The sequence below is a fragment of the Emydura macquarii genome, unplaced genomic scaffold (assembly GCF_026122565.2).
Source record: "Emydura macquarii macquarii isolate MOO-44397 ecotype Brisbane River unplaced genomic scaffold, CSIRO-AGI_Emac_v2 contig_3534, whole genome shotgun sequence".
NCBI classification, from domain to species: Eukaryota; Metazoa; Chordata; order Testudines; family Chelidae; genus Emydura; species Emydura macquarii.
In genome coordinates, this window is record NW_027133671.1 from 433,163 (window position 1) to 456,643 (window position 23,481).

A 23,481-nucleotide genomic window follows, 5' to 3' on the forward strand; every position below is an offset into this window, starting at 1 on the left:
TGCTTTGATTACTACCCTTGGAAGACTGTTCCAGAACTTCACTCCCAATACAAGCATCATGCAAGAGGCAGCCTCAAGTATCCAGGGTCCAAACCCTTTGTCGTTTTATAGATTACATTTAACACCCGGTCCAGAAAAATGAATTGAAAACCAGTACGGGTGACAATACACTCCCTGCGGGGCTACATCTTAGCCTTTTCGGATGCTACCCCCCCCCCGTTAGCCTAGCATCCCATAGGCAGCAAAAAGAGCACTAGCATAGCCCAAGCAGCCTTACACCAATGTACTGCCTAACCCTGCTCAGAGCACGTCTCAATACAGGGCTGCAAATAAGTCTGAAAGTAAGGAAGGTATAGATAATGTTGATTGACTCATAAGCACTCTGAGACAATACGCCCTGAGCAATAGAAGACCCTGCACATGCCCTATCGTGTCACTAGAAGCATGGATCAGTTTATGCCTGGCACCTTTAGTAAAGCTGGATTTGAATGCTTTTAATCCACCAGTCACCGCTATAGACTTGGATCAGTTTCCCTAGTAATGAGGCACAGAAAGATTTGCTCTTTCAAGTTCTTTACATAAAAAGCCACTTGTTCAGACAGCATCTTAAAATTGCAGCAGCTTGTGTCAGCTCCCAAATGACAGGCTCAGGAGAGGAAATAATACCCTTTCCAAACAAAAGCCACTGTTTCGCCTCAGTTTGCCATCTAGCACTCAGGAACAGTAATGGGAGCATGCAGTTTGTCCTGGCACTTTCTAGAAGCACATGAGCTTTCTTTGCTTACTTCAGCAAAAACTGAATCATTTATTTCAGAACAAGTTTCACACACAGGCTATTTCCAATTATGATTTTTGAAAGCTACAAAGAATTTGAAGTGGGAAAATATCTTAAGGGCTTCATCAGCCCTGCAGCTGTTTCTAATTAAAGCTTCTCCTTTACTCCCTCTGGGCTACCTTCCAGCACAAATATTTCAGTCAAAGCTTAGTTCAACCCACTCTTTCCTGTCATAAGTCACAGCTCTGGTCTGCAATTGCAGCCTACAGTGTCTCAGTGCAGGTTCTCAAAACGTTTCACAATAGATGTTCCCCTTGCTAAACACACTAAAGATTCAAATAAAAAACCAGCTAGAAATCCAAGGAGCTGGATCCACACAATGCTGAAAAACAGAGCCAGTAGAACACATGAAGACTGCTGATGCACTGTTGTGCTGCAAAAGTTGCTGTTTCTCCTCAGTGCTGAGTCTACCCCCTTTCTGTGGGGTCCTTTGGAAGAACTGTCCTTTCAGTTGGAAAGGCTGATCTTCACCAGACAGTACTACATCCACTTTGGGTACATTCACCAGCTTTTTCACTGGAATGCAGATTGCTATAGCCAGTCTTTCCAGATGTTCAGTTTTCATGGGAGTTTCCCATTCAGGCCCAGTGATATCAGCCGGGGCTGCTCAGGAGGAAGCATACAGCTCTAATTTGGTACATGAAGGGAGGAATTTCCTACAACACTTGCTCCTTCAGAGGACCATCTGAGGGAAAATGTAGGCCCTGTGACAAAGCTGAGACGGTTTGCAAATATTCTGGGACAAGTTTTAATCAGTCTTCTCCTTCTGACTCCCATACCTAGACCTCAGAAGGAAGAACAAGATTCTGTAGCTAGCTTTTTCCTTTCTTCTTACTATTTCGACTGCAAGCGCTTTGGGGTAGGGGCTGTCTTTTTGTTCTGTGTTTGTTGAGCATCTAGCACAGTGGGGTCCTGGTGCATGGCTTGGACTCCTAGATGCTATGATAATATCAACAAATAATAGGAATCATAAAATAAGTAACAACAACAACAGGAACAGAAGTCTCTATGTGAGATTCAGCTTTGTGTATTCTGCCCACCTGGGCCCTGGCCAGCTTTTTGTCCCCATTGCCGAACTCCAACAGAGAATTTTAGGAGCGTAGGGACTATACTGCCAGCTTCCCCCCTAGATGTAAAGAGTGAATACCTTTCCTTTCAAGGGGATCCTCCCTTTTTTGCTTCAGCCTTTAGGATTTCCTTCCAATATCTAAAGGGATGGAAAGGGGACGGACCAACAAGTCTCATCCTGAGAGTGGAAGGCCTTCCCCTATTTTGGATTCAGTCTTTTTCCCTGGAAGTCTATCAGACCTTATGCTGCCATGCTGGATGCTTTCACTAGCTGATCTGGGACTGACCCTAGCCCCTGAAAACAGGTCCTCAGCTCCTCTCTCCAGGCTGGGCCCTGCAGGCAGTCTGAGGCACTAGCCTTCAACCCAGCATATCCCTGCAGCTAGAATCTGATTGGGAAGAGCCAGCTAAGAAGGGCCTATGGGAAATAAGGGCTGGCCAAAGCCCTGGAGAAGAGAAGGGATTAAATGGATGGAGATGGGCCTGGAAACCCCTTACCACCATCCCACTGACAGCCTGAAGGCAGGAGGCAGTGCAGCTTCTAGCCAAGCTTTTGATTTGCATATAACCACGAAATTCAGCTTACGGTCAGCACACCATCCCGCCCCAGGCAGTGGCCGGAGTAGGACACTGGCACTGCACAAACCGTGGCAGCTGTGCTTGGGGGTAGCTGGCGTTTGCTCAGGGGGCTGCTGGGGTGGCACTGGCTACTGTGGTGCATTGTGTGATGACGAGCCTGGGGCTCTCGTTGCATTTTTTGATCTCTTGAGTTTGGCAAAAGTCAGAATTCAAGAGAGAGAGAGAGATTGGCTGAAAGTCTTTAAAAGTTATTTTGGTCCATCTCTGGTTTATGAACACACACGCCCTCCCAGCCTCCAGCTACTCCTAATGGGTTACAAATTCAACCCTGAGTAAAAAAATGCAAGCCCCAACACCCCAATCCCCCGACATTGCGCAGCCCCCTCCCTGCTCTCCAGCTGCCTCCGCTGGTTCCTCAGCCTGCCTCTTCCCCAACCACCAATCCCCTGGCAGACTCCCACAGCTGCCTCTGGTCATCAGCCCACAGGTGAGGGGGCTTCCCTGGGCTCCTACCTCCACTAACTCACTCTCCTGCTTTGTGGGGGAGGCCACAGCTGCCAAGCTCTGGAGGCACCAGCTGTGCTGTGCTACTGACTCTGGGCCCTTGCCCCATTCACAGCAGAGGGGCACTCTCATACTGCAGGCAACTTCTAGGGTTGCCTGCAGCACAGCAGCTAACAGCTGTAGGGAGAAACTGCAACCTGCTCAGGCAAAATTCCTTAGCTGTCTGTTCTCATCTGAGCCCCCCCCCCCAAATGTCCTGAAATTACAACACTCACAATAATATCGCAAGGCTGGCAACAATACTGTTGGGACCATCACCTGCTACTGCCGCTACCATTTCTTTCCAGCTGCTCCTACCTGGCTGCAAAGTAACAGGGAGAGCAGAGGGGAGGCCTCCTGCTATGGCAAAACAGCAGGTAAGTTTCCTGCACTCAGCTGCATGTAAGTCAGGGCTGCCAGATGCGTGAGTACTATGCAAGCCGCAGCCGTGAAATGCAAACATGGCATGCAAAAGATGCTGCAGGGGCAGAGCCTCAGCAACGGAGCCAGAAATGGGAGTGGAAACTGTCCTCTGACAAAGTTGGAACCTGACCACACAGGTTTGAAAGAACCAGATTGACAAAATTACTTTTTCCACCCCTTCTTTTGACTCCAGTTTCTACTCAGCAGCAAGGATGCCTAGAATAGCCAGCTGGCAGCTGAGGCAGAACAAGGCTGACCAGCAGTCTGGAACATTCCCACACTGACAGTGACTGTTTGGCTTGGTACTGCCCCCAAAGCCGCAAGCAGGGGGAAAAACAAACATCTGGGATCTGGGAACATCCTCACCTACTAGAGAGTTAGTTAATTCAGTGTGGTAACAGTCAAAGGCCTCTGAGTCAGGTCTGGGGGGGCCACTGCACGAGGCCCTGTACAAATTTATAGCAAGATACTCCCCACCCCCTTCCACAGCACTTCTAACAGCATCCTTCAGTTCAGTCTGTTCTGAAGACTCAGATCAGCAACACCCTGAACAATACTTTATAATTTAAGCTCTAGGCCTGTGGAATAGAGCTCTTACTCTTATTGCATAGGCAAGGGCAGTTTCTTTTATTTCTAATTGTGTTAATAAAATCCATTTAAGAAAAGTGTTTTTGTATCTCCTGTTTGAAGAGACTCACTGAGACACCTCAGAAAGAAAACAAATTCTGACCTCAGGATGGACAGAAACAGGAGTGAGGAATGTGCCTAACTATAAAGTCAAGGATAGAGGAGGTTGGGAGCACCAGCAAACAGTGACACAAGAAAACGGGCACAGGAGCTACCCAAAGCATACCTAGACCAGTCACAAGAGCAGTATGCTTTACAGAATATAAAGGATCCACTAAAGGCTTTATCATCAGGCTCAAGGTCTCCATCCCACCCCGAAATTTTAACAGCCAGAAATTGGCCAAGTTAGAGGAGGCTCTTTCTAGACTAGATCCAGGTCTCTTTTTAGGCAGGACATGGACAGTACAGAACTACCACTCTGATGACAGTGGTTTCAGTACTAAGTTGTTATTTTCTTGCTGCTTTGCCCAGCATTTAGACTAGTTATTTTGCTTATCAACATTCTCATCTAACCCAATTCTTATTCAGTGTACATCTACCTATGATGTGCTGGGCTTCTACTTCATCATTTGTTCCTCATGGATAGTAATTCCAAGCCGCGGTTGATTGCAATACTTCTGGCTGGTGGGGGCTTTAATCATTTATTTGAAAAAAATGTATGATTTCGAGCTGTACAGAACTCTTGCTACTGCCTTCCTCCTTTCTGGGATATGTCTATTGCAGGTCCTAAATCTTCCCCTACTGCCAGTTGTAACAAGTTAGTCTGATAACACACTGGAACAAACAGCTCTGTGGAGGAACTAAAGAGGAAGAGAGCTTCTCATTAACTTATTGCCAAACAGAGGAAGTACTGAAGCAAATTCAGAAAACACAACCAAGTGGGAGGGGTGGGGATTTAGCTAACTAGTGAGTGATACTGGAGAGCTCCAGCTCAGCCCACTTGCCTTGGTATGAAAGCTCAGCTTCCTGAACACAATATTTCTACTCTTGCAGCTATAAAAATATTTCAGAAAATAATTTAGGTTGCCCCACCAGATGGAAAGTTCCCCTATTAAAAGTTCCCCATAGTCAGTGAAGAGGAAAATAGGATGCTAACAGCCAACGTGGAAATTCCACCTTTTAAAGGACTGAGTTTGAGTTTTCTGCTACATTTCCTTCCTCTCTACAGAAAATAAACCATTAAACCAGAACTGGAAATTTGGTGCAAGGTCATGCACGTGTCAGAGCTTGCACTGTCTGCCTTCAATTTTCATTGGTGTCCGGAGAAGGACTGAGCTGTGAGTAGAAGAGGAGTTAGGCCCTGCAGTAGACTTTTCCCAAAAAGCGGAAGGCAGCAGCAAGAGATGCAAACAGCTGAAAATCATACTTTTTTCAAATATGCCACCAGCCAGAAGTACTGCCAGCAACCACGGCTTTAAATTACTTGGGTGTTCATCTTGACAGATATGCTTGATAGCTTTTGAGAGCACTTTGCAGTTAGTGAAGTGATCAACATTTGGATTTAGTAAAACAACCAACAGCGTCAAAATCTTAAATGAGAAATTCAAACTAGCTAAGAAAGTTACCAGGTGTACTGAAAACTGTCCAAGAGATGGTATATAGTCAAGAACACCATTAATAGGACTGTATCAAGATGGAGAAGTTGGTAATGAGGTACAATAGAGATCAGTGTTTGAATCAGTTTTATTTAACACCTTTATTATGATCCATACACCTAGATGCCAGATTAATAAGATGACAAGTGGTGCTAATTAGAAACAATTGCAACACCAGTCATAAAACAGAAACAGAAAGTTATTTAACAGGCAGGGAAAAGGAGCGAAAGCAAGCTTCAGTTTTGAAAAAATGCTGCTCATGCATCTGGGGGAAATAATCTAAAGCATGGAAAGGAGAAATCTGGGAAGGAGATTTAGGGGGAGAAATGGGAGAAACCTAAGAGGCAATACAGGACAGCAAGTATTAGCTTGCAGTGCATCACGGCTGTAAAAAACCCCCAGTGATTTGTAACGAAAAAGGTATAAGGAGATTATGATTTTCCCTCTACACATCTCAGATGCAATTTCACAAAATACCACCTTCAGTTTGGGGCACCATATTAGCAGAAAGATATGGACAAATTGAAGGGACTTTACAGAAGAATAACAAACATTCAGGGGCAGGAGGGCTTGATTTATGAAGGAAAGGCTGAAAAGAGCTAAATATGAATAGCTCTTATTTAGCCAGCCTAAGGAGCTGGGATGTAATCTACAAATATTTAAAGAATGTAAGCATCAAGAAGAGAAGATTTCACTGTGCTACCAAATGGTACTTACTAGCACTAATGAAGTAAACAAGGCTTGAAAAATCCATTCACACTGGCAAGTGGGAAGCTGGCTCTAACAGGTAAGGATGACCAGCACCATCAGCCTTTTGCAGAATTGAAGCCTGCTTTTAAAAAAAGTCTATTCCTTGTAGTTGCAAAGCTAACCTACCAAAAGTGAGTTATGTTCAAACAGGTACAATGTCATTTTCCAAAAACTACAGACTGATCCAGCGTGTCTGTTGTGCTTTAGAGATTTTCCACACAGCAGCAACAAAGCAAATTTACAGTTATAACAAGGCTGCAAGAATTTGCCAAGAAACCAACCCTATTAGCTGGAGAATGCTAGGTGAGTTCCTGTGACACAGTGCTGTATGGGGCTTGTTGCCCCACGCAGACAAAGAGGTGGCAGAACCTAAGGTGGGGACGGAGGAGTTCAGAAGAACCCTGTAAATAGCTAAGCTTGACCTGGATTTTGAGCTATGAGTTCCTTTTGCAAATAAAGCCAAGTCGCTGGAAGAGGAGTGAGCTCCCACCTGCTACAAGTTATGGACGTTTTGGAGCAGGGTGTGGAAATCTACCCATAAGCTTCATCACTTTCACAACCTCTATTCCTAGCCCAATGTAAAGAAGTCAAACTGTTAAAGTCCAAGCTAAGAACCTGAACAAAAGCTAACAGATTTTTTATGTTACAAAAAAAACAGCCTAGAAGAAAAGCAGCATTAAAGTTTCCCTAAAGGGGACAAACTGTGGGAAATGACTGAAGCATTAGTATTTATGCTCGCTGTCTGTGGCAATCAAAAAGGAATGAACGGCACTTGGGGCTATGCTCCCGTTGACGCTCTCACAAAGACAGAAGCACAGTGCTGCCCATTCCCAAGGTACACTGCCAGCCAGAAAGTCCCAAGCTATGCTTTCAGGACATGCATCACCCAAGCATAAAGACACATGCAGACGATGCTCAAAGGAGAACCACAGTAATGTAGGGAACTACTTTCAATGGTGAGGAAAGAGCTTCATAATAAGTCTTTCCATCTCTAATCTCTATTTTTCTGTTCTTCCACAGGTATGCAGCCTACAACCCAAAGAGGGCCAATGGCTTAAAGATTCTTCGTGTTGATCAGAAATTCACACAAAGCCTGAACCTGACCACAGCCTTTGTGTCATTTTCTTTAAGTTTAAGATCTTGATTGAAAAGCAAAGGATGAGATGATTAAAAGTAAAGTTGACTTACTTGCAATATCCTGTGCCATTGCGATATGAGATGCATTTTCCCTCGTTGATACAAGGCTTAAAAGCATCTAGACACTGTAAAGCTGAAAGAAAAGCAATTAAGAGTTAAGCCAGTCACCATCATACATCACAGCAGTATTAAACACTGAAGTGTTTAACATTTAAAACTTCAAAAGTAGCCAAAGGGATTGCAAAAGGAATCAAATCCACAATGTTTGTGTAGTGGAGCAACATAGGGGGCACTAAAAACATCCAGTTTCTCTTAACAGACACTTTCAAAACAAAGCACAATAACTGCAGCAAACAACAAAGATAATAGTGTCATTACTTCAATGTATAGGACACAAAGGTTTCAAACTTTATTACCTTGGGCTTGGAGCCACCCTTAAATAAAACAGCTCCTGATGAACTTTCTACTTAGAACATCCTCCACCACACACTTTTTCCATCCCTTTTTTCCAATTGCTAGAATCATATACATTAAAAGAGGGGCTCCGCTCCTCAATAGATCACACGAATTTGCTGCTTATTCTCCAAATTAATCCAGAAATTGCTATGACATCACAATTAATGTGGCAGTTATGATCAGGGGATTATGGTTGGGGGGATAAACAGGAGCAGATTCTCTCTTAAGAAATAAAGGTTTGTATAACAGAATCTAAATACTTTGGAGAAAAGACTTTCTGTATACTGAATTTAAAGACTTTTTAGCGAGGCATCAAGCATGGTCTAGTTGATAAGGCACTAACAGAATCAGGAGACCTAGGTTCTACTCCTGGTTTTGCCACTCACCTGCTGGATGATCTTGGGCAAGTCACTCTACCTCTGTGCCTGTTTTACCCCCACTTACCTCCAGGCCTTTGTCTGCCTTGTCTATTTAGACTGTAAGCTTAAGTATACTGTATGTTTGTTAAGCACTAAACACCACTGATCTTGGCTGAGGCCCCTAGAAGCAACAGTAAAATACTGTCACCTCTTGCACGGCTATTCCAATCTACATACCCATGTGTTCCACATGCTGCAGGACACACGGACTCTTATTTCAGTTTTGCTTTCATTGATTTGTATCAAATCCTGAACACTCAACTTCAGCTTCTTTATTTGGATTACTTGTATTTGAGTGAAGCAGACACCTATATCCAAGAGAAATTTGATAAAACAGAGGTGGGGGTGAGGAGTGTCTTGTTCAACAAGCACTTAGGGTCTGAATTCTGGACATGAATTTCTGAGCTGGTGGCCTGCCCTAGAAACAAAGCAACAGAGGCAGAGCTATCAGGCCTACTAAAGTTTCTCAGCATCGAGTTCCAGTTTTGTCTAGAAACCAAACTCAGAAAGAACTGCAGTTACTACATCAGGACTGAAAGGTTATTTATTTCTCAACAACCCTGGAGCATGTAAATTCATATACCCAATCAGGTGTGTAGGAATGCTGTAACTTTGCATCCCCAAGAGAATAAAATAAAGTCCAAATAGCTAAAGATACAGCAATTCTATTCCTCACAAAATGTGAATGCCTGGTTCCTGTTAACTTGATTTCAGAAAATGGGGCACTTAGAGACAGTATAGCTTCTGCTCAGCACTCAGGAAATGAACAAAATTCCTCTCTGAGCCCCTTAAGATAACCTCTTAGGTCAGGGTTACTAGGCAACAGGAGCTTTAACACAGATTTTACACAATTATTTTCCAGCAAATGTCAAAAATGCTCAGTCTTATTATGCTTTGCACCCGTCAACTCTTCCTCCACTTCCCAGCAATATCCATAGTACCTACATAGTAAACAGCAACATAACACACATCCCATCATTATATTTACAACTGTATCTCCAGCATTACTGCAGCCTAACTGTTCCCACAGCAAATGTTAAGTCTGGGCCAGTATGGTTTTTAGTTGTAAAGTGTCTGCCAGAAGCCCAAATGGGCATGTTAAGATTTAGAGACTTCACCCTCTACAGTCCTCCATTATCCTCTGAGTAGGACAAGAAATAAAGTGACCATTAGCAAATTTTAATGCACTGGCCCAGGAAGACAGAGGTGTGTAGTCATATATCCCTATCTACCCACAGTGATAAGGCCAATGCAATGACAACCAGAAGATTTGGGTTATTTCCTCTTCACCAGTATTTGCAAGCAGATGTCCATATTAGCTTTGAAGCCTTGTTACTACAATGAAAACCGAGTGACTATTTGACTTTTTGTAACCCACTCAAAAGCGTAACTAGCATTTGACCACCAATATAGACTGAACTTTCAATAGCATCTTTGTATGGCCAAGCGTAAGGAAATAAGAGGGTAACTGCATTCAGCTTTTCAGTAAAGAGCCTGTGAATCAGTGAAGCAAAGTAGAGCAGCACAAACAAAGAAGAGTAGATTCTTAAGGTAGTTAGAAGGGTGTGCAGCCTCTGCCCCAGTTTATGAGCCCAAACACTGGTAAAGAAGAGCAATGATTAATTCCCTCTGTTTTCCAACAAAATAGCATCACCTTGAACTGCTGCCTACCAGATTTTTAAACAACTGAGGGTTACTCTGTCAATTTCAATAACTGTGCAAACTGGACAGTGCAAATCAAGCATTTAACTGTGTAGAGAGCATGATAATCTAAAACTGACTAAGCAAAAGTGAAACCGATTACTTTTTGTGCTTCCTTCATCTCAGACAATTAAGATAGACTAAACAAAAAGATTAAACAAAAAACAATCAATATAAATAAGATTAAAATTGTTCCAATTATATTACAAACGTTTAAAATTATTGAAAGATGTACTCAATTTAAAAAACTAAAATAATTTAACCTGACAACACCCTTTTAAATGCACAAGGGACATTATAATCTATGGCTCCCATAGCAAAATTAGCTTGTTCTTTGTGCAAAAAGCATTGTCTTCCTGCATTTCATTTCATGGTAATTTTAACAATTTTAAAAAAGGTATGTGTGTCAGGTGGTCACAGATTCTGACCCCTTGTCTCACAAGATCCCTCCTGCCTTTGTTAATTACTAAGTTAGTGTATAACTGATCTGCTCTTCAGCTTGAAAGAGCTCTCACCCGAGGTTGCAACATACATAAGTGAAGGAAATGAAGTCATAGTAGCATTCTTAGGTCAGAAAATCTGGTTTCTTAGAGCATGTCTTCACTGCAGCATTAACTCGGATGACTGGCAATTGGCTTACCCTAGCCCAGGTGTGAGCAGCCACAGTGCAAAGCCACACCTGAGTTACTGTGTCCTGACTGGTGCTGTCCTCACCCGTGTGTTGCTAGGACTGCTGGGCACATCCCACAGTTCTTTGTGCTTCGGTAAGCTGAGCTACTCCATGATTCTTTCCCAGTAAATTGTGAGAGAATGTGTCTGTCCTTCTAGGCACATGGGGAGAATTGTGGGAAGGCATTGGAGGACTATCAGCACTCAAGTGGTTTAGCCTGCAGTGCATTTAGCCTTCATCACTGCTAAGTGAGTGGGTTCCCAGACCAAGTGAAAGCAACACTCAGGCTCTAACCTATACCCCTAGCAGGGCTAACCAGCCCAGGCTGAAAGCACTAAACTCATGTGAGTGTCATGTGTGTGGACAGAAGGGGATTTTGTGGCAACAATCAAGAAAAAGCCTACATTAATTCTGCAGTAAAGACATTTGCTGAGTAGATCCAAATCCTGCACCAGTAGGTCTACTTTGGCCTGCACATTAGGCAGTATCTCCAAGGATATTAATCTGAAAGAGTTGGCAGCCACAGATACGACAGCATCAGATGCATGGAATGATCTTCCCAAGGAATTGGAGGAGATTCTCTGACTCTTACAACATCCTGAGTGTCTTGCCAGAAAGGTGCTCATGTAAATGTGACAATTTATCCCAGGTTTAACTTTATTAGGAAAAGAACCTCTTAATGAGTGATGTGCAAGGTTAAAGATGTTTTTAAGAAGAGAGAAAGAGCTAAGCTCATGCCCCTTTATGATGTAAAAAGCTGTCTGAAAGCTGTGATTTGTTTGTTCTTCTGCTTTTTCACCTTAGAAATTCAGGCCCCATCTAGGCTTGAAAATCTAGAGGAAAGAGTGAAGTTTTATCCCAAGAACTAAGAGAGTTAGAGTACAGCTATTAAGAGGAGTCAGCTTTCAGAGGGCACCTAAATGCCATATTTAGAGACAACTGAAAACGGCCTCATAAGCTTGCTGAAACAGAGGTATCATGTGGGGGGAATAAGGCTAATAAACGCCTCACCTATATATTAGAAAGGGAAGAGTCAAATACAAACATAAAATGTAAAAGAGTAGTAAAATTTAGAATGGTTAGAGATTACTGAATTCAGACAACCATAGATCTTTATGTTTCCAACTATAAGGCATCTCAGGGGGAAATTATGGCATATGTTGAGGCTATCATGCCAAGGTTAACTCAGGAACAGTTGATATTTAGGAAGACCAATAAAGAAAGGCAGTCACAGAAGCTATTAAAATCAAAGCCAGCACAAAAATCCCCAGGACCAGAGCGGTTCTCAATAGAGTTTTATAAGAAGATATATATCAGATATCACTGCAGGCAAGCCAACCATGCTAATGATTTTTTAGAGTAAGGAGATTCCCACTACATTAAAAGATGGTATAACAAAGAACAACAAAGCCACAAAGACAAGCTACTACATGTCTCATTTAAACCAATTTTGCTTCTTACTGTAGAAATATTTTCAAAGACTGTGGCCAGAAGAAAAGAAGCAGTCCTGCTTCAATTAATACACACTGATCAAACAGATTTCATACATAACAGACAACGGAGTGATATCAGACAAGTCATAAAAGTAATTCATGATAGGCAGAACAGAACAAACCAAATAAAGGTCTTCTGTTATCTTTAGATGCTGGAGGTGGCCTTTGATAAAGTAGAGTGGCCTTTCCTAGAAACACTACTATCAAGGATGAGTTTTGGAGGTAACATGAAGACATGGATACATATGACTCCTCCTCCATTAGGACAAAAGTTAATAGGGCACACTCCCAAGAATTCCAGCTACAAGCAGGTACCAGACAAGGCTGTCCTCCTTCTTTATTGAACTCCTGGTACAAAATACATGGCAGAATAACAGCATAACTGGGATTAACAATTAATAAAACAGAACATAAAATTGTGCTGTATGCAGACAATGTGATACTAATGTTTCCCCAATGTAGCACAGTCTATGGCTTATATTTTGAAAAATTAATGAACTCAGTAATATATCAATCTATAGTATATAAATACAGAGCTAGAGGAGTCTATGAGGAGAAAACTGCAAGATGTATTTGAGTTTGCCTCATCTAAACAAATAAAATATTTAGTAGTCAATCTCTCTCCTATCCTCAATCAGAATATGAATTTTTCCTCCCATTATTTCAAAAATGATAAATGATTTGTTTTCAATCTGAAGAAAATACATGTGTCTTGGCTGTGTAGGAGCCATTACAATTAATTATTTGCCATCATTAAATTTCTCATTTAAGGCCCTACCCAATATGAATACCGAAAAGAACTTGAGCAACAATAATAAATACCTTACTCTTGTCTAGTGTTTTTCCATCAGCAGACCTCAAAGCGCTTTACAAAGGAGGTCAGTATCATTATTCCATTTTACAGATAGAGAAACTAAGGCACAGAGAGATGAAGTGACCTGTCCAAGGTTGTCCAGCAGGCAGAGCCAAAAATAGACCCCCAGATCTCCTGAGTCCCAGTCCAAGATTCTATCCACTAGGCCACACTGCTGCTTTGTATGGGCCAATAAGTTACACAGAAAAAAACCCAAGAAAACTATAGGAGGGATGACCAACCATGGCTCGGAGCTTCTCCACCTACCAGACCAGGGTGGGAAGTTCAAAGCTTCTGCCCTGCAGCTGGGTGGTGGGGCTAGAGGATTCTGTCCAGCAGGGAGGAGAGGCTCAAGGGTCAGCAAGTTTGGCCACCCTGCTCTATAGACCCACTCAAAGAGAGATTTGCAGTACCAAATTTACTAAAATATCATTGAACAGCTCAATTAAAATTGTTATCAGCCTTGCTCCAACGTGACCCCTGTAAACATGTGGTAGATATCAAATAGGACTTTAAATATAAATTTAGTGCATTGATTTTTAACCTGAGAAATAGAGAGCAACACAAAGAGAAAAAAATCCAGGTTCCGGGGGGGCACTGTGGATATGGAATTTGATACAGACAGATAGACCTTTGCCGTCCTCACTTACACCTACCAGAAACAATCTAGAATTTCAGCCAGGATTCTGTAATCCAATATATAATAAATAGGAGGGAAAAGACTATACAACCCTCAGATACCAATTCTATAACAAAATTATGGAAATTAATACCATCAAAGAACTCATAGGGAATATTATACCAGTCTTGGCTTATTTGTTACTAAGCCATTATATCAAATTCTATTCAGGAAGCCCAAGTTTCAAGAGACCATTAGCAAGGATAGAAACATTGATTATGGTAAAAGACATCTCAAAGGGCCTGGGATAACACATACAGTATAACGAATACACAGTATAACACTGATTACCTCTACATGGTATAACGAATAATTACTGATGGATCTAGAATAGTGGTTTTCAACCTGAGGTCTGCAGACTATGTCTAAGATTTCCAAAGACGTCTGCACCTCCATTTGAAATGTTTTAGGGGTCCACAAATGATAAAAGGTTGAAGACCACTGATCTAGAAGATAAGACTACCTCTATGGAAAAATGAGAAGAGCATTGAAAAAGGAACAAAGGGAAAATATCTGGAGAAAGGTCAATACCTCATCTATTTGTGTATTCAGTAAGGAAAACTACAAAATATTTTACCAATGGTACCTCACTCCATTTAAGCTAAGGAAAAGATATAAAAAGGGAGTAAAATGCTGGAAAAGATATGACAGAATGAGGACCGCTGCATAAAGGGAGGGAATGCCCTAAGATTTAGAGGAAAGCCAGAAATAGAATTTAAGATAACTAGTTAGGCTACCCACAAAACCCATGGTCAATCCATTAGTTTACAGTACAAAAGAAGTTACTGACTCTGGGAAGGATCTATTGATAAACACAATTACTACTAGCAGCCAGATATGAGATAGCTCACTTTTGGAAAAAGACAGATCCTCCAACAGTAGTACAGAAAATCCTTACAATGAAAAAATGATAGCCTTATATCAGAATGAAGGAGATTTTATCATTACTGGTTACTATTTTGAAAATCTGAATAAGCTAAATACAGATAACAAGGGGTTGCCAAAATGCAAATGGATCTTTAAAGGTAACAGATACTGGTTATGGATAAGATTTGTTAATACTTGCATGAAAAGCTCATGTATGTTAATAAGGACAATAAAAAGTTTTTGAGGAGGGAAAGGCCTTTTTAATCAAACTGATTAAACTTTGTTTTGTTCCTGTAAAGACCTATTTAACTTTAGTGACTAACAAATAATTAATTTGCTCAAAATGTTAAAGATCACATCTTCAAATAAGGTATTAAGAGTTTATAAAATCCCCTAGACATCCCACTAATCCTCCCACAAAACCAGGAAGAACAAACTTTACATTCCTGATAGTTCTATGGAAAAACTAGCAGAATGTGATTAAAAAGCCATTCCAGGAATTTTTATACCTTAAAGCAATAAAGAGCACAAACTCAGTTTTTTCAAATCTTTTGATCTCACTTAACATGGCAGAATATGCCTTCCTCTCACAATGTTGATCTTTCTGGCTTCTTTTGGTACTGTGTATGTAAGGTTTGAACACCTTTAGATATATCCACAGCTTATCTAGCTACGGCCAACAGGAAACTAGGAATCAGGTGAGAGAAGTACTCAGATCCTTGTGTGGAAATTGATAAAGTCCAGCAACTTTCTTCACTACAGGTGGTTTGAATGGAAGGATAAATCTTTAGCAGTGCTCTAAATCCTCATTTTTAGAGAAAGCTACTATGGTGAGATTGTATACATTGAAAAAAGCTTGCAATGCGACACACTCCCAAGGTATGAGCTTCCACAACTCTGGCTAAAACTCCATGAAACTAACTGTTGTCAGACATGTTGAAACCTCCACCATATTGACAGCAAGAGTAGGATCTCAGGATGAAGTTTCCTCTACACTGTTCATCCCCTACATCACTATCAAGCTTCAGAGACGTCATTTGGAAATCCTTACAAAGGGCAATTCTATTCCCCCAACCACACCAACATTACACGTAAGACAGTGGCATAGCCACAGGTGGGCTGGAATTAGCACCTAAGCCCACCCAATCCGAGCCTGAGCATATGTCAGAGACATGCTCATGCTAGCTCAATGAAAAACATAAAACAGAATACAGTCGCAGAAGTGGCGGGAGGGGCTGTCCACCCTGAGCTGATGTCCGTTGGAGACGCTGGCTATGTACTTGAGGTGGCTAGCCCCTCCTGCTGCTCGTGGTGCGCTGGCTACACTTCTGGTTTTAGGCACTAGTTCAAGCAAAGCTAGATGCAGTTACATCTATGCACGCTGGGAATCAGACTTCCAGCTCAAACATAGCCACATCCTATGGGTGTGTCAACATTGCTGCTGGGAGCATGCTAGCTCTACTTGAACTAGCATGCTAAAAATAGTTGGCACTGGGATGGCACCGGCAGTGGCTCATGCTAGTTGCCTGAATACGAACCTGGGGGCCCCAGTAGGTTTGTACTTGGCGGCTAGTTTAAGTACAGCTAGTGAGTGTCTGTTTACTTCAACTGGTAAGCAGCAACATGCTCCCAGCTGCAGCACAGACGTACCCCAGGGCTCCCTTTCTATCCGAGCACTGGATTCTCCCTTGGTAGATTTCCAGGCCAGGTTCAGGGTGGCTCCAGAGCACGGCTGGCAGGGAAGATGCAGAGCCAGGGCAAGAAGGAGCATCTGTCTGACTCCAGGGATCAGAGGGATGGAAATGTACAGAGCTGATGCCACAGGCTTTCTAAGAGAAGAGAGAGAATCGGGAATTCTCAGCTGGCCTCTTAAACAACAATTCTTGACTTCATAGGAAAAGAGCAACAAGACCATGGATCTTGCCTATAGTGCATCAAAGGCCAAACTGCTAAAAGGCCTTTAAAAGAACCACCCTGAGAGAAGAGATCTTGCAGAGGCAGAAATCCTGGATAGGCCTCATTGATTCAATAGTCCAAAGGGTGAATCTCTGACTACAGGTGATGAAGCAAAGGCTTGTGCCACAAGCGCTCAGACCCAAGACTTTAGGTCCTGCAATCACCCATTATCCCCCTTCAGTCTTCCTCTCAGTCAGGGCCTGGATAATCAGAGCCTGATGAAGATCTATCTTTTTGCAGAACTGGAGGTTGCTGCCCAAATTCCAGAGCTGAAATTAAGGAATTCTTGTCCCCAGTTCAGACACTTCAGTAACTGGCCAAGGCATCAATTTTAATGAGCAAACTCAAATCAGATATTCTACAGTACCATCACCCTTACAGCCATTGCCTCCTGCATTCCCATAATCTTCAGATTGAAAGTGTTCTTCTAATATACAAAGCCAAAACATTATTTAAAAACTTAACAGCCGAGTTACGACACAATGTATTTGGTTAAAATAGGAAAGCTTTAATAAAGTACCCTCATTCAGGGAGCACCATTTTAGTTGAGACAATTAAAGATCTAAAGAGATACGGACGTCTCTGTGGAAATTTTGAAAACCATTTGATGTTGAAATAATTATGCTTATACTGCTCTCTCTAAAACCCTCCATCATTCTTTAGTGTTCATGTGGACATTAAAAAGGATTTAAAAGAGTTTCTACCCCTCAAGAAAGCTTGGCATCAGCATTGCTTCCATAGCAACTAACAGCACTGTCACAGAAATAGGACTAAGACATCCCGCTGGGAAGAAACAGCAGAAGCCAATATATTTTTGAGACACAAAGCTCCATTTTCATCCTTATACTCTTAGTAAAAAATAGAGGGCATATGCTCCAGAAATAGAATATTTTCCAAATAGAATGCTTGATTTTTTTTCTGGAGATTTCAGAGGACTGTGTGGTAAGTATGACACAGGCATTGTTCCTTCCAGAGAGGCTTTGATAAGATGCTGCCCTCATGTTGACTTGACTCTTGTTGGCAAGATGACCTTTGAATGAGCTCATAGAAACCAAGAATATGTAACTACAAAGGGCTTTTAACATAGATGCTTGGAAAAGTAGACTCCCGTTTTTCAGCCTGGGTGAGATGCCCTTGAAACGCCCTGAGGGGGAGTGAGCAATGCCTCAAAGTTAATGGTCATCACACCCCAGATTCCTTAGATCCATGGAGCCTAGCCAACAAGACAAACTTGAAATACAATGGATTGAAGTTATATGCATCTAAAAATGGTGTCTACTGGGTATTTTAGATAAAATTTCCAATTCCAAAAGAAACAAGTGTTCCAAACTCTGCTGTTGCCTTCACTGCCTAACTTGATAAACAATATACATCCAAATTCCAGCTCTCTCAAGATCAATATAACCATGGCAACATGGGTTACAGTGCAACATCTTTTTATAAGCAAATTCAGCCAGATCAGTCCCAAAACACAACTGTACTGCTCCCTTTCACAATCTGAACATTGTTTTTAGAAATACGATGTTCCAGTCCTATTCAACCTCTATGAAAGAAAAAAGTGTCAGTTGATTTATAGCATTAGTGATTTAAAGACAGCACAAATGAACAACAAAACTGATTAAGCTGACAAGAACTTCCTTACCCAACTGAAGAGACTCAGAAGCCAAAGGCCATCTCTCAAAAACAAGCATAACCTACCTCTAACCTTCCCATATCCCTCTCCAAACTTAATCCAAGAGTTTAAGTCTTGAGATTGTTAGCAAGAGCATCCCGGGTGATATTAAATGCTTAGGTGATGCATAAGGAGAGAAAGGTATAAGGTAGCTAGACTCAAATAATGAAGGATTTTGTAAATATAAATTGCATCTGGAAACAAATGGATAGCTAATGAGGCCAAGTTATCTTCTAGAAAAGCCCCATGCAGAGTGCATTGCAATTGTCCAATCTAGCAGTAACAAAGGTGTTGAAATAGTGGCAGGGTCTGCATCCAAGAAATAAGGATGCAACCTTCCACACAGGAAAATTAAAATTCCTGTGTTTGCCTATTACTTGCTGCTGTTTGATCAAAGAAAGCCCCCACACTGTGAATATCAGTAACAATCATCAGATATATTATCTCACTAGAAAGAGCAGGTGTTCCTGACATTCACCTCCATCTCCCAGAACCTACTATCACTTAAATCTTTTATAGGTTGAGCTTCAGCTCAGCCACTCATTCAAGCAGGAAAAGCAAATCACAACTCCACCTGCATTGCATGAAAACAAAGAGCTGAGTAGTCCATATCATACCATCTATTTCATTCTGCAGCCTGATGTGCATTAAGCAAAAAGGCTGTCATCAGAAACTTGCGGTTCCTTGCACAAGAATGCTCAAGGCAGTTAAATATCCATCCAAAAATACCCTTTGAGTGGCTCCATTCTTTCCTCATAGTAGTTCCAATCACAACTTCACTCCCAAGGACTACAGGTGCATCAACATTTGACAGAAAGGCTGATTTGTCAAAACCTAAACATTTTGCAGGAAAGGGTCTGTTTTGACAATTTTTTTACTCCATTTTTTTAAAAGTTTTGAAATTGTCAAGACATTTTGTTTAGACATTTTCAAAAGAATTCTGTTTTTTTTCAGTTCAAAACAGCTTTTCATTTTGAAGTTTAAACTAATTATAGTAAAAATAAAACACAGAAAACAGTTGAGATCAATGTGACTTGAACCTAAAATGTTTTCAAATATTCGATTTGTGAACGGTTTCGAAATTTTGACTTTTCAGCCCGAGTTTGGAAAATTTTGACCTAGAAATTTCTCATAGGCTGGGAAAACCACTTCTTTCCCAATGCTGGTCAATATCACCTTATGATCTATGGTATCATTGAAAGATCAGCATCAACAACTAACCTATCTATCACTAGACAGAGATTCAACCAATAATGCACACTTAGCACCATATCATATCCAGACTAAAACCGACTTAGAGATTTAGAAAGTCAGATGGCATCAGAGTTATTTTTCCCCTTCAACCTTCTCCAGAGATGGAGGTCTACAGACAACTGTAATCGGAGACTTTTCGTATCAAAATATAGTTTCTTAAGGAAAGGTGAAAGAAGTGCTAGTTTGAGCAAAGCCAGCATCTTGCCACCCCACAAAGAGGCATAAACTATCTCTGCACACAATGGTCCGAATACCATTTACAACCAAGGGACACTGATCCTTTCAAGGCTGTAGACCAAGCTCTCCAACTACTTCTGAGCAAAACTGGCCAAAACATACTTAGGAAATCATTTTTGCCTCCAAACATTGCTCTACCACCATAGAGGAAGATAAGATTAGTCTGAAATCAAAGTAAATGGAAAGTTTCCACAAAGTAAATGGAAAATTTCTCCCAGCAGGCAAGTGTTGACTGTTTCCGGGTGGAAGCAGTTTACATTAATCAGACTACTCAGGGCCCAAGGCTTTGAAGATGTGAACCTTCACTCTTCACAACTCCACAGCATAAAATTGCTGAAAGTCTTACTCTCCATGCCACAATTGATCAAACTCTAAAGACAATTTCCACCCCCAGTGCATTAGTCTCTTCCACTCACTTCTTTTGTCACACGTCATCTGTATAGCAAGGTGACCTGTGAGGATAGCATAAATGAATGAGAAATTTAGGAATCACTGTACTGATAGCAAAGGACAAAAGATTGTTTAAGGTATTGCAGGCGATCAACAAATTAATCTACCAAAAAGACTGCTTCTCAAAGAAGTATGAAATCCAACAGCAGCTATCACTCTCGAGACAACATGAACTATATCCTCCAACTTGACCAGAACACAGGTGCAACCTGACCTCTCCCCCATCAGTCTCAAGAAAGTAATGGTGCAATGATGAAAAATAGGGTGATTTCAGCTCTACAGACCTGTTCACAGTGACTATTTATACCTTGAATATTTACTAAATATATAGTTTAAGAGTCAAAGCAATTTAAGATGACCGTGTGTCTCCTTCAAGTAGCTAGAGCTACTGTCTCCAAAGGAGCCTTCAATTTAATATAGCATTGTGCTTCACAAGGCCTAGTTCTTTTGGTTCTAGTTTTTTCCTTTCAAAAGCAATGGAAATTACAGCATTTCACAGTAGTTTTGTCTTTATTTTGCTAATTTATCATGTTTTAATTTTTAGAGAACCTAACCCTTTTCAATTGGTTTTCCAATGTTTCGGCATTAAATTAAAGCCCAGCTTTCAATCACTCCTTTGAAACAATATATGGTCAAAAAGTGGGGGCTTCCAGGTTATTGGCTCATTATGTGTTTACGACACATACTGAAGTGAAATTATTAGTCTTATTACTCTGAAGTTTCCTTTAATCAGGTCAACATTCCCAGTATTGTACATCAAGATATGCTCTTAAATACTTTGGATTCAACTCTGTTGTGACCCAGCCATGCCTAGGCAGGTATATTACACCCGTGTCCAATCATCTTCTCGATAATTCATCGTAGGGGATCGTGGGGGGTCTCTGCCAAAAACTAAACTAGCTGATCATGATGGTTATTATGTACAGGAAATATCTTGAAAGATGTAAAAAATGTGGACTATTGTGTTCCAAAATTGCATGTCACCTGAGGAGGGGTGGGTCTCAGAGCTAACTGAGTCAAGAGTGAGAGCAATCAACATCTTTCAACCTGACTTAAGCCAGCTGTGTGTGTTAAATGCTCAAGCCCGCAAGACTTTAAAAAAACAAAAGAACCCCAAGAAAAGACTCTGAATAAGGGATCCTCAGGGCTGAGCTGAAGTTAATGAAATGCCCTGATTATGAAAAGGGACAAAAGTATGGGACTGTATCAGAGAAGACAGGGCGCAAGATGTTATCCATTACAGAGGCAACACTCTGCCAGCGTGAGTGCTTTATGAAAAGTAGATCCCAGCTCTCTGGACTGGACAAATACTGTAAGTACTGATCACGGGGTAAGAAATACCTTCTTAGACTGGAACAGAACTTGTTAAAAATTATAGGCTCTAGATTTGCATTTTATATTTTGGTTTTTTTTATCTGTAACCTCAAGTTTCCAATCCTTTTACTTGTCTCTGTTTTGGATCTTTATTTTAGCTTTGTTAAATAAACTTCTATTTCGATTTACTATAGACATGATTTGCCTTGCACTAAAGAAAGTGTTGAACTGAGGTGAAGTTAGTGAAGTAGGGCGCACTACCTCCATGGAGGCAGTGGAACAGTGTACATCAAGCAGGTGTCTGGGAGTTAAAGGGCTGAGCACTTGAGTGTAGCAAGGTGGGGGCACACTAATTACCAGCCCATAGAGGGGAAGAATGGGGCTCCCAGAGCCTAAAGCAGAGTATTTGTGCTCCCACAGGCAAGGTTGTCTCAAGCTGTAAAGCAAGTGGTAGTGATTTACTTTGGATACCTCAGTAAACCCCCAAAATGTCACAACTATAACATGCTAAACACACGAAAGTCAATGAGAACTGAGAATGCTCAGCACATCACAGGACAAACTCCAAGAAGGGTTATCTGTGGCCCTCAAGCGGTGCTCTGCTCTTCTTGAAGGGGCACATTCAAGCCAAAGCGATTATTTTAATTCCCTGTGTTACCATTAACACCTTACACTAACACTGCATTAAACTGACAGATTTAACTGAACTTTCATGACTTAGTCTGTGCTTCCCCTAGCCCAAATAAGAGAGCAGCATTTTTCCATTTGTGTGTCTAGCCAGATCCCCTGCCTGGCCCTCCCGCACGGCATGACAGAGTTGGGTTTGCTGAGTAAACACCGGCGGGGCAAGGTAGCGCGATTCTCAGAGTTTCATTGATTGCTGGAGGCAGGCTGGCGCTCTGCCCGCGCCCCCTCTAGAGCTCCCGCTCGAGGGTCGGACAGGGGCAGCTGCGGCCGTGCTCGCCTCTTCCCAGGAGCCTTCAGTCCCGCCAGGCAGGATGCGGGGCCGGCCGGCCGGTGGGGGGGACTCGAAGAAGGAGCGTACACACACTTCCCAGGCCGGGCAGCGACCCCTGGGGCAGGGACCCGCAAGGATGAGACAGGAGTGAGCGTCCCACAGAGCCCCAGAGCAGTGGGGCGAGAGCGAGACCCGCCACCACCACCCCAGCAGGGGGGCCACAGGACAGGGGTAGAGAGACCCCGCGGGGAGGGGACCCCACACGGGGCGGGGGCGGTCCCCTAGCCAAATCCCCGGGCCCGGGGGGGGGGGGACAGAGACGGCCGCGCCGCGGAGCCGGGCCCGGGTCACGCTCAGCCCCCAGACACCCCCCCTCCCCTCAGCGCGCCCCCTGGCGGGGAGCAGCCCCGGCCCCTCTGCCCTCACTCACTCACCCGCCGCCGCCTCCTCCCGGCTGAGCAGCAGCAGCAGCAGCAGCAGCGCCGCCCCGAGCGTCGGGCCCGGCCCCGGCATCGTCCCCCAGAGCCCGCCCGGCAGCGAAGCGGCGGCTCGGGGGACCGCGCGGAGGGATCTTCAGGATGCGTCGCGCGGAGGGACACGGACACGGCTCCGCACTGACTCGCCCTCCCCCACTTCCTCCGCGGCCGGACGGCGGCTCCGCCGATGGGGACCGCGCCACAGCCCGCCCGCCCCACAGGCAGTCCTGAGCCCGCCGCGAGCGGCCGCTAGGGGGCGCCGGGCCGAGGAAGCGGGCGGGCGGGCGGGAATAGACAGCCCCCCTCCCCACAGGAGCCCTATGAGGGGGAACCCGGTGGGCCACCCTCACCGAGCGAGCCCTATGGGGAGCAGAGGGAGGGAACCAGCCCCTCTATTCCCAGCCAGGGAGTCCCACGGCCGTTTGGGGGGAAGGGAACCAATCAGGCAGCCCTATGGGGGGTCTGGGAG

The 23,481-nt window shown here is 43.0% G+C and overlaps 1 protein-coding gene across 1 annotated transcript in view; it reads right to left on the reverse strand.

Moving 5' to 3' along the window:
- The window catches only part of NOTCH2 (notch receptor 2), a 133,072-nt gene extending 109,851 nt beyond the window's left edge, over positions 1–23,221 (reverse strand). The window contains exons 1-2 of the mRNA XM_067536366.1: positions 22,971–23,221; positions 7,609–7,690 (exon numbers count right to left, since the gene is read on the reverse strand). Of these exons, the coding sequence (XP_067392467.1) occupies positions 7,609–7,690; positions 22,971–23,049 (161 nt within the window). The 5' untranslated portion in view covers positions 23,050–23,221. The remainder of the gene's footprint in view (positions 1–7,608; positions 7,691–22,970) is intronic.
- Between the last annotated feature and the right edge of the window lie 260 nt (positions 23,222–23,481).